Raw genomic sequence first — 13942 nt, 5'->3', positions numbered from 1 at the left:
TTTAAAAGTATAATCCGCGATTTTGAAACAGACAGGAAAGGTACAAATGAAAACAGCAGTCGAGCAAGCCACCCAAGTCATCAGTAGTTTTTGGAAGAAATGTCATCACAAATGGCCTTTTGCAGTCTATTTTTTAGTAGTACTATTTCATCAGTGACACCACACACAAGTTATCCCTCTGAAATAACCACCAATCACTCCAGTAAACATACCTTTAAAGACACACAGTGAGTCGCGTGTAAATTGTTACAGGAGACAAGATGGCAGCCACAGGAAACTGAGTGGAAGGTTACAAAATTTCTAAGAGCAGAAGTGGTTTTGAAGTAATAAGTGAGCAACAAAAAATAAACCTAACCTCCGCAGGCTAACCGCCAGAACAAGCAAAAAAGTGCACTGCGCTGTGTCGGAGGAAGTGAGGCCAGGGGAGGCTGCAGCTCTCACAGAGGAAGTGAAGGCTCCTTCTGGTTTGACAAACCATCTCACTTAATCAGATGCATCCTACTGAGCACACGTCTGGCATTTAGTCCTCAAATAATAGAGCACACAAAGGCACGCTCCACAATTGGTGTTAAACATGCAGGCAACCTTCAACTTAGAAGGGGGAGCGTTTGGTTTTTAAAAATATATATATATGTTAGGTGTTTTTTTTTTCCCAATTACAGTTAACTTTCAATATGATGTTGCATTGGTTTCAGGTGTATAGCATAGTGGCTAGACAATCATACACTGAGTGGCCAGATTATTATGACTTCTGAACGCATCATAATCTGGCCACTCAGTATATGTCCTATATAATAAAAGGCTAATATGCAAATTGTCCCCCTCGACCAGGAGTTCGACCAGTAGGCAGGCCGGCCAATCACCCATGTCCCCTCCCCACTGGCCAGGCTGGCCAGACCCCACCCATGTACGAATTCATGCACCGGGCCTCTAATATATATAATATATATTGAGTGGCCAGATTATTATGCGTCAGAGATCATAATAATCTGGCCACTCAGTGTATATTTTTTCAAAGTGTCCCGCCTGAGATTTCCAGTACCCACCAGGCACTATACGTAGGGAGAGTGTATGTTTAAAATGGGGGCTTGAACTGATTCCAATTATATGAAGTTCTAGATAAGGCAACATTGTGCAGATGGAAGTGGATCAGTGATGGCCTAGTCAGGCCCCAGGGCTAGGACTGAGGTCTGGGAGAGGAGATAGACTGCAAAGGGACCACAATGGGATGTTTTAGGTTGGGGACTCTTGACTGAGTAGAGGTTAAATAACAACAAATTGGCCAAATTCATCACACTGTACATTAAAAATGAGTGAATTCTACTGTATGTAAATTACACTTTCAAGAAAACAATTTAAAAAATTAAGGTTTGTAACTTGGCTTTTCAGGTATTGGAATGCATTTCCCCCCCACAAAAGCATGTTACAAATGGTAGCAAGCATCCAAGGCTAATCCTCTGCCTCCCTAAAATATGAATCATAATGTGGGTGAAATCACATAGCCTGGAAGTCCACTAAGTCCAGGGATGTCAGAACCACAGCACTTGGAGGCCCATTTTTGCACCCTAAGCCCTACTTGAGGGAGAAGGAGAGGGAAATTGTCAGATGTTAAAAATTAGGGCCAGGGCTAGGCACTGGTGGTTGGAAGTGGAAGGTAGCAGTGGGGAGACCTAAGGAGAGGAGAGGCAGGAAGCATTCGCACGCGACCGTTCTCTAAGCAAAGCCGTAACTCATACTTACTAGTTGAAGAGAGGGGAAGCCAGAGGAGGTGCTTATGCTTTGCCGATGGTACTGGCCAAGGTTTGGTGGGAGAGTAAACTGTTTCCTTATTTCCGCTGAAGAATACCTTGGGTTAAAATAGAAAAATATAAATGAAGTGATTATTTCTAAAAAAATCATCACAGTTATAGATACAATCTTTGATGTCATGCTATAAAATTTCTGCGTTGTCAGGGCAACCGGCAGAACGGACTACAATGTCCACAGTGGCCCGTGGGTGGACTTTTGTGTGACAATATACACCCTGGAGAAGTTCACAGAGGCCAGGACGCCCACCATCGTGGCTTCTGCCCAGGACTGGAAGGATGACAGCAGGAGGAGGAAGATGAGCTTGAAGCCCGAGGAAAGGGTCCAGGGCCCGCGGCTCCTTCCCAGGCCATTCAGAGGCATCGGCTCCCTGGGAGGACATCTGACTCTGACTAGAGTCCTTTAACCCCCCAGCTGTCATTTTGATCCAGTCATTCTCCTTCATAGCAGTTAAACCCTTCTGGTCGCCTTCTGCTGTAGCAGAAAACGCTAGAGAACTGTGATATGAACATTTCTACCTCCCGAGGCACCTGAGGGGGTATCTGAAATTCCAAGGACTGCATATTATCCACACTGCTCCTAGTGGAAGATCCTTCCAGTCACCCATCCTGACATTGCTGAGCACTCAGTCAGCATCCCTGGTGCCTGGATGGAGCACATGAGAGTTGCTCTCTATTGTCCATTCAACCTGCTGGCATGAGCCTGCCGAGCAGTGAGATGCTGGCTTAGGGGCAGGTTGACATTTGGGCATTTGTTCGTCATTTGTTTGGAGCTCAGAACACATGTTCTCAGGAAATCAGTTGGTGGTGGTTGGATTCTGAGGCTCGTTCACAAGCATGTACTTAAACCACGAGGCCACCGCAGACTATAACTAGAAACTAACAGATTATTGAGGATCGATGAGATCATATATTTGAAAATGCTGTGTTTCAAATAGGAATATGTACATTTAAAATTGTATCATTTTAAAATATCATGAATAAAGCTTATTATGTATTCTTCACTATAATACGTGGTGGGGCATAGCACAGGTTTCTGACATTATTTGTGAGGTTTCTGACAAGGTCTCTGTGGCTCCCAACCTTGGCAACGTGGTTCATCCAGAGAAGCAGGAAACATGTTCTGGTCCCACCTGTGGCACCCATTCTCCCACCTCAAGAGCACTTCAATTTCCTTTCAGGATCTGCACACTCCTGGTGTACATTGTCTAGTCCTAGTCATAACTACAAATCCAAGGGGTGGGCACATTACCCAACACAGGACATGACCCAACACAGGGCAATGGTCTCTGCTTCCCCATATTCTGAATGATGAATGGATACAAGAAGGAAGAAAATGGCTGGAGCACACTCCTGGCAGTGGAGGTCCCTTACATTCTGATGGGATGATGTGTGAAACCCAGGAGGAAGGTATAGCCGCTCGTATTCCTTGCCCTTTTTAATTTCTTGAAGCGTATTATTTATTTTGATAAAAGTGTAAGAAGAATACGAAGATAAGGAGTAAGTATTCTATTAGCCATCAGGGACGTGCAAGTCAAAACCACAGGAGATGCCACTTCACAACCACTAGGATGGCTATGACAAAAAGGATGGGCAAGAGCAAGTGTTGGTGAGGCTATGCAGAAACGGAAGCCCATTGTGGGTGAGGATGTAAAATGGGGAAGCTGCTTTGGAAACCAGTGGGGCAGTTGCTCAAAAAGTTAAACAGAGTTCTCCTACATCTCAGCACTCCTAGGTATATATCCAAGAAATCTGAAAACATTCTTCCACACAAAAACATATACCGTATTTTCCAGAGTATAAGACGACTTTTTAACCCAGGAAAATCTTCTATACGACTAGTCGTCTTATACGCCGGAAAATACGGTACATGTTTTATTATTCATTCATAGAAGCCAAAAGTGGAAACAACCCATCATCTTATGAATGGACAAACAAAATGTGGTATGTCAAACAATGAAATATTATTCAGCAATAAAAAGGGGGGGGGGGGACCAGGTATATACAACAACACGGATGAATCCTGAAAAAATTATGTTAAGTGAAAGAAGCTAAACCAAAAGATCACATTTTATATGATTCTTTATATGAAATGTCCAGAATAAGCCCTAGTTGCCTAGGGCTGGGAGGGTTGGAGGCAAATAGAAAGTGACTTCTAATGGAAATGAGGTTTCTTGGTTGGGGGGGGGGGGGAGGATATAAAATGTTCTAAAATTGACTGTGGTTATGGATGCCAACTCTGTGACTATAATAAAATCCATTGAATTATACATGTTAAATGGGTGAATTGTGTGGTGTGTGAATTATTTCCAAATAAAGCAGATAAACAGGTAAGCATAGATTGATAAAGATATAGACATAAATGTGTCTCTGTGTGTAAGCATTCTATGGAGATAAGAGTAAAAGCAAGAAATGCCCAATTTAGCATGACAGCCAGGAATGGAGGGAAAGTACAGATTTTGATCCCAAGTACTCCAGAGGTTGATTTTCTTTTTTTCTTTTTTTTTTAAATATATTTTATTGATTTTTTACAGAGAGGAAGGGAGAGGGCTAGAGAGTTAGAAACATCGATGAGAGAGAAACATCGATCAGCTGCCTCCTGCACACCTCCTACTGGGGATGTGCCCGCAACCAAGGTACATGCCCTTGACCGGAATCGAACCTGGTATCTTTCATGAAGTCCACAGGCCGACGCTCTATCCACTGAGCCAAACTCAGAGGTTGATTTTCATTACAAGTTGGGCAGTCACCAACTTCTAAAAAGATCAACAGATTGGACCACTGTCTAAAACAAAAGGCCCATCTTCCATAAATAACATTGTATCCTGTGTTTGGCACCACAGGAACCCAAACCAGCATGGCAAGCATTTATTTGCTGACATAGAAGATGACCATCGTCACAGAATGCTGAGACGACAACGAGCAAAGGTACTATTTTATATCCGAGTTGACTTTCCACAGACGAGACTGCCTGCTCCTGCGACTTGTCTCCAGGTCCTCCCCCCAAGACCTCTCAAATAGCCCATGTGAGTGTCCTGGCCATTCTAAAGTCTTTCCTGTCATAGACCAGAGGGTCTCCTTGAAATGAGGACATCTGAAAATGTTCAGGAAAGGAAGTGGCATTGTGGGAGAATATCATAGAATGGCAGGAGGGGTAAGTTTCTGCATTCATTTTGAAGTAAAATCTGTCATCCTATGCCAAAGCCCCAGTGCTTTTTTCATCATGAAATTATAATGTTCCTGCTCTCCAATTTTCCTAAAACAGAGTGAGCTGGCATTTCTGCTGTAGCCCTTCACCTACGTTTTCTAAATCAGATCTATACAACTGCTCTTCCCTAACAGGGTGAGCCTGACCTAAGGACCCTATTTCCTATTTCTACAGACTCAATTCTACAAAAGGTAGTTACGCCGGTCCCTTCAAAACTGTCAATAGGAGGTGAATTGTTTGTCCTTAAAATGAAAACAGTTAATTATCCCACATGGAAAAGACCTGTGTCGTATCACTTAAAGAACTTGATAATAAAATATTTCTGGAGAGGCCCTATGCTCATATTAAACTAGCAAAAATAGGCTGGAATGATGAAATTACATATTGGTCAAGCTGTGGGAAAACCAGCATGGCCCACACCCCTGTGGGTTGTATATTGGTTCAGTGTCTCCAGAAAGCAATACTATAATATGCAATAAGAACTATAAAACTGTCATTACTCTTCCATCTAATTCTTTCACTTTGGAGAATATGCACAATGGAATTCATACAAACAAGAAACATAATTTGAGCAGAAACAAGCATAAGAACTCTGTATATGATAGCAAACCTTTGAAAATAACCAAAACATCCAACCCTTGGCAGAACACTAAGCAAATAATAGCATAAAATAGATGAAATAGGATTTTACCATTTAAAACAACAAAAAATATGAATTAGGTTAACCCATGGACATGTGCATACAAAATAAATTACAAGTAAAAAGTAATATGTGGAACTCAATACATACACTTTTCAATATATGTGTAGATGTTCCACAAGGATGAGAAATCCTTTTGGATAGTTATATAAAGGCAGTTTAATAACTACCCCGTTCAGTTCTTTTTCCTGCGAAGTTGCTTAAGTTCATAATTTTAAAAAAATGCATACATATAGTTAGGTGCAGGCACACATGAACTAGTTGAGATTTTAAAAAATTATTTAAACATCAGCCATTAAGTTTACTAATATGGAGCTTCATTCTCAAAAGAGCACCTAGCACCCCGGTGTCTAAAGCCACCCTCTTCTCTAGGCCAGCCCCAGTGAAGGGGAAAGGCTGCCTACACAAATAAGAAAACCCCGCTAGGGCAAGAGCCCATGCAGGCTTAGTGTCCACACAGGCATTGTGTGTGGGTTTTATTTCCTTTGTATTTAAGTCTCAAACTGAATCCAACATATCTAGTGTAATTTTCATGATGCTAGATTATATTATGACTAGAGGCCTGTTGCATGAAGATTCGTGCAATAGGCGTTCCTTCCCCTGGCTGCCAGCACTGGTTTTCCTCCGGCACCCAGGACCTGAGCTGCAGCAGAGCCAAGGCTGCAGCCTCCAGGCTTGGCTCGGGCTGTGGGAGGAGCCTTCAGTCTTCAGTCTTCCCTCCGTGCCTGCTTATGCAAATTAACAGCCATCTTAGGTGGGTTAATTAGCATACTCACTCCTGATTGGCTGGTGGGCATAGCAGCGGTACAGTCAGTTTACATGTTTGTCTATTATTAGGTAAGACTAGAGGCCCAGTGCATGATTGAATCATGCACGTGTAGGGTCCCCTACACACTTTCGCTTTTGATCGCGGTGGAGCTGGGTGCCTGTCCGCTGGTGCACCAGACCTTTCAGAAGCCTCCGGAGGAGGCTTCTGAAAGGCCTGGTGCCGGAGCAGACAGGCACCCAGCTCCCCTGCTTTAGATGGTCCGTGGCGGGACGTGAGCTCGCTGCCCCGGAGGCCCCTTCTATTCCGCAGCACAGCCATGGCGCAGACGCTGAGCTCGCGCCGCTGCTGGCGACATGAGCTCAGCGTCCCACCGGCCCAATCAGCTACCCCAGCCACCCCGAGTCCCGCCCCCTGTGCCTCCCGCTGGCCCAATCGTGGGCATAGCGGAGTGATGGTAATTTACATATTACCTTTTTATTAGGTAAGATAATATTTTTTATTATTTATTTATTTATTTAAATTTTATTTCATTGTTTAAAGTATTACACATAGTAGTACATATATCTCCTTTCCCCCCCCCCCATTAACCTTCCCCCAGTATCCCCTACCCACTGTTGCATACCCTCATCCCATGCCCCCAGTGTCCTGTGTCCATTGGTTGAGCTTATAGGCATGCATACAAATCCTTCGGTTGATCTCTTTCCCCCTCTCCCCCATGCTCCTCAACCTTCCCACTGTAATTTGACAGTCTGTTCGATGCTTTACTGCCTCTGTATCTATCTTTTTGTTCATCAGGTTATAATGATCTTTATATTCCATAAATGAGTGAGATCATGTGATATTTATCTTTCTCTGACTGGCTTATTTCACTTAGCATAATGCTCTCCAGTTCCATCTATGTTGATGCAAATGGTAAGAATTCCTTCTTTTTTATAGCAACATAGTATTCCATTGTGTAAATGTACCATAGTTTTCTAATCCACTCATCTGCTGATGGGCATTTAGGCTGTTTCCAAATCTTAGCTATGGTGAATTATTAGGTAAGATAATATTTCCCTGATGAATTAAGATACTCTTCTTCTAATTACTCAAAATGCTGTATAAATATTATCTTTATTTCTACAAATGTAATTGGAAAGATGCCTTGGAGTTTGTTTAAAATGTTGACACAGTAAAACCTCGATATAATGGACTAATTCAGGTGAGGGGGTGTCTGTTAAAGCCGAAAATCCATTATATAATAAAGTAGGTTTTCCAAATGCATTTGTTAAAAAATTGACAAATTAGTTTACCTTTTTACTTATGTAGACACATTTGTGTGATTAAAATTAAGTATGTATGAAAAGTTTAATTTCACAGAAAAGTCTTCTATTTGTATTACTGTGACTTGAAATTTATACTGAATAGGTCTGGTAAATGAGTGCATTCACCAGTTACTTAGAGTAAACAAATACACATGGCTGGGGTGTGGCTTAGCTCACGAGGAACATCCCAGGCCGGCGTTACAACAGCTGCAGAAACCAACCACGCAACGCGGTGTGATCAGCATTCCCCGAACACTGTTTCTGAACAGTGACTCTTGGATTTAAATATGTAGACTATGGTTGTAGATATGTGATATTTATTTTTGTCAGTGAAATTACTACAGTGTTTTTTTCCAACACATGGCCCATTCGCTAAAATTTATTAAAAATAACAGTGAGTGAAAAACAAAACAAAACAAAAAAACCTGTTAATTTAATTATAAGTAAATCTTGGTTAAAAGCATTTTAAAATTAACAGGGTGTTATTGTTCACATATGAAATATGGACTGGATATTTTGTCTGCCAAATCTGAAGTTTGTTAAATCAACGTTCGCAAAATTGAGGGTTTACTGTACCTCTATTCAGGAGTCCAAATGGTGGAAGGGGGTGGATAGTGAAGCTCTATGGGTTTATTTACGGTAGATGACAGGTAACCGGGTTATATAAGTACCAGCGGAAATAATGAGAGCAGAGCTTGTCAAGTGTGGCCTACAGACCTTTTGCATCAAAGTCATCAGCTTCTTAATAAAAATGCAGATTCCTGCCCTGGCTGGTTTTGCTCAGTGGATAGAGCATCGGCCTGAGGACTCAAGGGTCCCAGGTTCGATTCCAGTCAAGGGCATGTGCCTTGGTTGCAGGCACATCCTCAGTGGGGGGCGTGCAGAAGGCAGCTGATTGATGTTTCTCTCTCATCGATGTTTTTAGCTCTCTATCTCTCTCCCTTCCTCTCTGTAAAAAAATCAATAAAATATATTTTTTAAAAATGCAGATTCCTCAACCTTACCCCAATCCTGAATCAGCATCTCTGTGGTGTGGTCTGGAAACTCCAGGTGACTTATATGTCCAATAAAGTATAACATTCACTGATAGTGCAAGACTATGAGAGTGTGGTTGGTTCATTCATTCATTCATAAAACATGGAGGGCACACAAAACGCCAGGCTCTTTGCCAAGTGCTAGGGATTAAAGTTCAAGAAGATACTATTGCTGCTCCTGGAAACTCAGTCCAGTGGGTGGGAAGGAGGAAGACAGATGGTTAATTGAATACATAGTTATAATACAATATAATAAGCATTATAATGTAGGAATGTGCAGTGCCTTATAAGTAATGAGGAGGAAGTTGCTAATTCAGCCCAGAATGCTTTTGAACCATATTTTGAAGGAAAAAAAATGAGAAGGAGCCGACCTGATGGAAAAGAAGACAATGCATTTCAAGCATTAAAAAAAACAACAACAGAAACCAAAAAATCTCGTAACATCTAGACATTAGGTTTCCATACTCCTACTTTAAGTATTTTAACCACCTGGCTTGCCCCAATTCTTTACAACAGAGATAGGTAGAGGAGCAAAGAAAAAGGAGAATGAGTCCTGAGCGCTGACAGTTGCCAGCTCTTTGAGTTCAGTACATTAGTTAACCAGGCTGGGTCTTAGTTTCATTACATGTAACTGGGCTACTTGACCTCCTGGATGGGCACCCTTCCAGCTCTAACTGGCACAGATGCTCAAGAATCTCCAGGCGGAACAATCAGCAGCATGATCTACACCAGCAGCTGTGCTAGGAAACCAAGCACCGGAAGGCTTCGCTCTGGCTTTCATCCCTGAGAGAAAATTCTCTCACTATGCTGGTGTGGTCAGCAGCCAAGGTGGCTGGAAGGATTATAAAGCTGATTGAAGAGAAAAACCCTGTCTATAAGTACTTAAAGAAGTTTAGGGTTTTCCTGAATCTGACATGTATTAAACAACAGTGAAAGGGGTAGAATAAAGAAAAGCAAACATATACTTTACTCTTAGTAACTAATACCTGACTGTAAAACACTCAGCAAATACAAAGTATAAAATACATAGCTAGTAATAAATAATAATTACGGATTTGTGGGTGGCATATGTAGCCACAAACACATGGTATAATTGAACCTTACAAAATAGCCATTGTTTAGGACTAGAAATGATTCAGACCAAGTAAGCAGTGAAAGAATATTACCCCCAAACTTCCTGAATTATAGTTAGGGCAGTGTAGTATAAAAAAAATAATAATGATTTTAAAATTTGTTGTATGTAGCTCTGAATGATGTAAATAGCACTGGGTTGGATCACAGTGTATGGCATGTATAAGGTCCAGAAACACAGGCGAGTAGTTCCTGGAATTGACCACACAGAAATGATCTAAGGCTTTGTCTGAGGTGTATCCTCAGATACTTGTAGTAAAGTACACCTTTAAATTTAAAAGTCTAGGAAATGAATTTCTATAGTAAATTTTGTATGTGTATTATATATAATATATGATGCATATTATATCTATTCACATATATATCTCTATCCTTACATATACATACATGCATACATGTTTTGAGCAATGAAGTCTCTCTTTTAAATCCTCACCTGAAGACATGGAGAGAGAGAGAGAGAGAGAGAAAGAAAGAGAGAAACACTGATGTGAGAGAAACATCCATCAGTTGCCTTCAATGCCCCGACCGGGCACTGAACCTGAAATCCAGGTACATGCCCTGATCGGGAATCCAACCTGCAGCCTTTCCGTGCATGGGAAAACACTCCAACCAACTGAGCCACTCCAACAAGGGGAGCAATGAAGTCTTGAATGAATTCCTCAGAAGTTTGCCAGCCTGAGGCTTCGTAATAGATATTTCAGGTTGAGAGTGTCTCACATTTTCCATCGCTTCTCATAAAGAGACATGCCATACATGTACAACTTCTCTAAAGATGATTTGACAGGTGGAAACATGATTACGAAGAGACACGTGCTCCGTATAAACAAGCTGGAGAATTTACGTTTCTTCCTCATGTGGGAGGAATCCCAAATCTCTTTCACTTGGAAAATTCCTCTGAATACAGAAGAGTATTTATTAGATGATGTACGTGTTGGAGGGTTTCCACAGCAAGCCCAGAGAAGGATTACTCAATGTCTTCATGCCTCTGTAAGGCACCCCTCTTCCCGGTCCTTATTTATCATGATGCAAGTTAGTTTCTCTCTTGACATCATCACCATCCACTGATGTGGCAGCATAATCACCTAAAAGAACACCTGTAAATATCGAGTGCTTTTTGTTTGTAACTGTTTAAAGAAAAAAGGGTTTCTTCAGAAAAGTGTGTTGAGAATAAAGAAACAGCTCTAACATATGTAAACTGAAGTCCCAAACGAGGAGAGACAAAACAGGGACAGAAGGAATACTTAAAGAAATATTGTTGACAAAAACATACCAAAGATGCAGACTCATAAATGCCCATCAGAATCAGTACAGAAAATCAACCTAGACACATCACAGTAAAACGGAAAGAGAAAATTTAAATGTTCCTGAAAAAATCTGCGGGAAAGACACATTACCTTCAAAGACATATTAAAGATATATTACTTCAAAGTGTAATAATAAGACTAATAAGTGATTTCACATTTAAAAAGGTGAAATCCAAAAACCAATACAATGACATCTTTAAACTGCTGAAAGAAAACTACCAATCTAGAATTTTCCACCCAGTGAAAATACCCTTCATTAGTAAAGGATAAACACTTGATCAGATAAACAAAAGGTGAAAGAATTTATTACCAGCAGAGCCATACTAAAAGAAATAGTAAAGAGAGTTTTTCAGGCAGGAGAAAATGATCCCAGAAGGAAGCACAGAGTGCTGAAAACAATAAAATATGCTAACAGGGTAAATACATAAGTAAATCTCAGTGATAGTGACTATACAAAGTAGTAGTAGTAATAATAATAATGTAGAGTTTAAAATATACACAGCATTAAAATACATGTCAACAACACAAAAGGTGAGAGGGGTATACGGAGTTCAGATGTTCTAACGTTCTTGCACTGTTTTGGAAATGGTAAAAGTACCAGTTAATATTACAACTCTAATAAGTCGATTATGTATTGTTGTAATCTCTATAGAAACAACAGACAGATTGAAAAAAAAAACATGGTAAGATTATACATTTAAATTGAAATATACCAGTGATTATATTAAAGTGCACTAGGCCCCTAGTATTAAATATAAACACATAAATTCTCTAATAAGGGAAAAATCACCAAATTACATTAAAAAAAGAAAACTTCGCTATTTACAGGAGACATACCTTACTTAATAACAGATTATCCATGTTTTTGGCTATTACAAATAAAGCTGCTATAAAACAGTCCTGTGCAAGTCTTTATGTGGACATATTCTCTCATTTCTCTTGGGTAAATGCCTAGATAAACTGTTTACAAAGTGGTAAAAAAAAAGTTATGCAAAAACGACCAAAAGAAAGCTGGTGAGCTCTAGTAATACCAGGCAGAAAGAACTTTATGACACTGAAGGTTGGTTAGACATACTAAGTTTGTGGGCCCAATGAGTACTCCAAGGGGAGGTCAAGTTGGCAGCTGGGTAAACAGATCTGGAGCAGCAATGAGGGGTTCAGGTTGCAGATGTAAATTTGGCCAGGCTTGAGCTCGAGGCTGCTTTTCTATATGGGTGAGGGATCTCCACCTCTCCAGCTATGGTTTCTCACCCATCTCCCTAGCAACCCACCATGTAGATGGCTGCCAATCTTGATTTTGGTTAGAACCTGTGGTCTTGGAGCAAAACCACACAACCTAGCTAAAGAGCAAATAAACCAACCTCTCAAAACAAATGATCATCCATATGTTTTGGCTTTGACTCCTCTTGGACAAGTTCAATCTCTGAGGAAAACACAGGTCACAAGAGTTCTCAACAAGCTGGTCAAAGATCTTGAAAGCAGCGTCTGAACCACAGAAGAATTTGTGGAATGAAATTTTACCAAACTCATGAAATAAAAATAGGCGTGCCTCTAGACGTTGAGGAAAATCTTCCCAATGATTAGGATTGTGGAAGATTCGAATAGCGTTTTAGTGAGAACAGAAAACCATGCTAGTCTTCATTGAGTGCTTATGCTGCTTTGGCCCGTGCTGAGCGTCTGATGTGCACCATTTCACCGAATCCTCACAGCAACACTATGGACCAAGTTTATCTTCCCCATTCAACAAAGGCCAAACTCAGGGCTGGACGTGTCTGGAGCCAGGATTTGAACCCAAGCTATCTGACTTCAAGGACCATATTCTTTGTCACTATGATTATATAAACTTCAAAAATTGTATTTAAATCTAAGCACACTATTAAAAACCTATAGAAGGGAAACCACTAGAAGGAAATACTATTCACAGTTATGTTAGAGAGGCAGGATAAGTGGGTGTGTTTGGTTTTTTTTCCTATTCTCCTTTCTTTTTCCAAATGGTGCTATCGTTGCCATAATTTTATGACCGAAATCATGTACACACATGCACACACACACACATTTTAACCGACAATGCTGTCAGCTTTCTGAGTAATGTAAATTCTTCTGTTGAGACACAGGAATGAGCTTGAACATCATAAGAGTCACTTGAGGTCTCCTTTCTTTTTTTTTTTTTTTAGAAGCAAGCTGGGAGCCAGGTGGGACGCCATTCTCTCTGATGGAGAGGCAGCGACAACTCAGCCCACGCAGCACATTTATTTTATTTTATTTTATTTTATTTTATTTTATTTTATTTTATTTTATTTTATTTTATTTTATTTTATTTTATTATTTTTTAAATTTCTTTATTGATTAAGGTATCACATATTTGTCCTCATCCCTCCATCCCCATCCCACACCCCTCCCCACACATGCCCCCACACCCCTGTTGCCCTTAACCGCTGGTTGAGGTCTCCTTTCAAGATTACTATTTTGGCCGAAGCCGGTTTGGCTCAGTGGATGGAGCGTCGGTCTGCGAACTGGAAGGTCCCAGGTTCGATTCCGGTCAAGGGCATGTACATTGGTTGCGGGCACATCCCCCGGTGGGGGGTGTGCAGGAGGCAGCTGGTCGATGTCTCTCTCTCATCGATGTTTCTAGCTCTCTATCCCTCTTCCTTCCTCTCTGTGAAAAATCAATAAAATATATTTTTTAA

The 13942-nt window shown here is 40.8% G+C and overlaps 1 protein-coding gene across 1 annotated transcript in view; it reads right to left on the bottom strand.

The window, feature by feature from the left end:
- The window catches only part of DOCK8 (dedicator of cytokinesis 8), a 202807-nt gene that overhangs the window by 156464 nt on the left and 32401 nt on the right, over positions 1 to 13942 (bottom strand). Inside the window, exon 2 of the mRNA XM_079790379.1 lies at positions 1741 to 1846. Within this exon, the coding sequence (XP_079646505.1) occupies positions 1741 to 1846 (106 nt within the window). The remainder of the gene's footprint in view (positions 1 to 1740; positions 1847 to 13942) is intronic.

The sequence above is a fragment of the Cnephaeus nilssonii genome, assembly GCF_951640355.1.
Source record: "Cnephaeus nilssonii genome assembly, chromosome: 14".
Taxonomy (NCBI): Eukaryota; Metazoa; Chordata; class Mammalia; order Chiroptera; family Vespertilionidae; genus Cnephaeus; species Cnephaeus nilssonii.
Note: the sequence above shows the minus strand (reverse complement) of the source record. Positions and strands in the feature narration are given on the sequence as shown.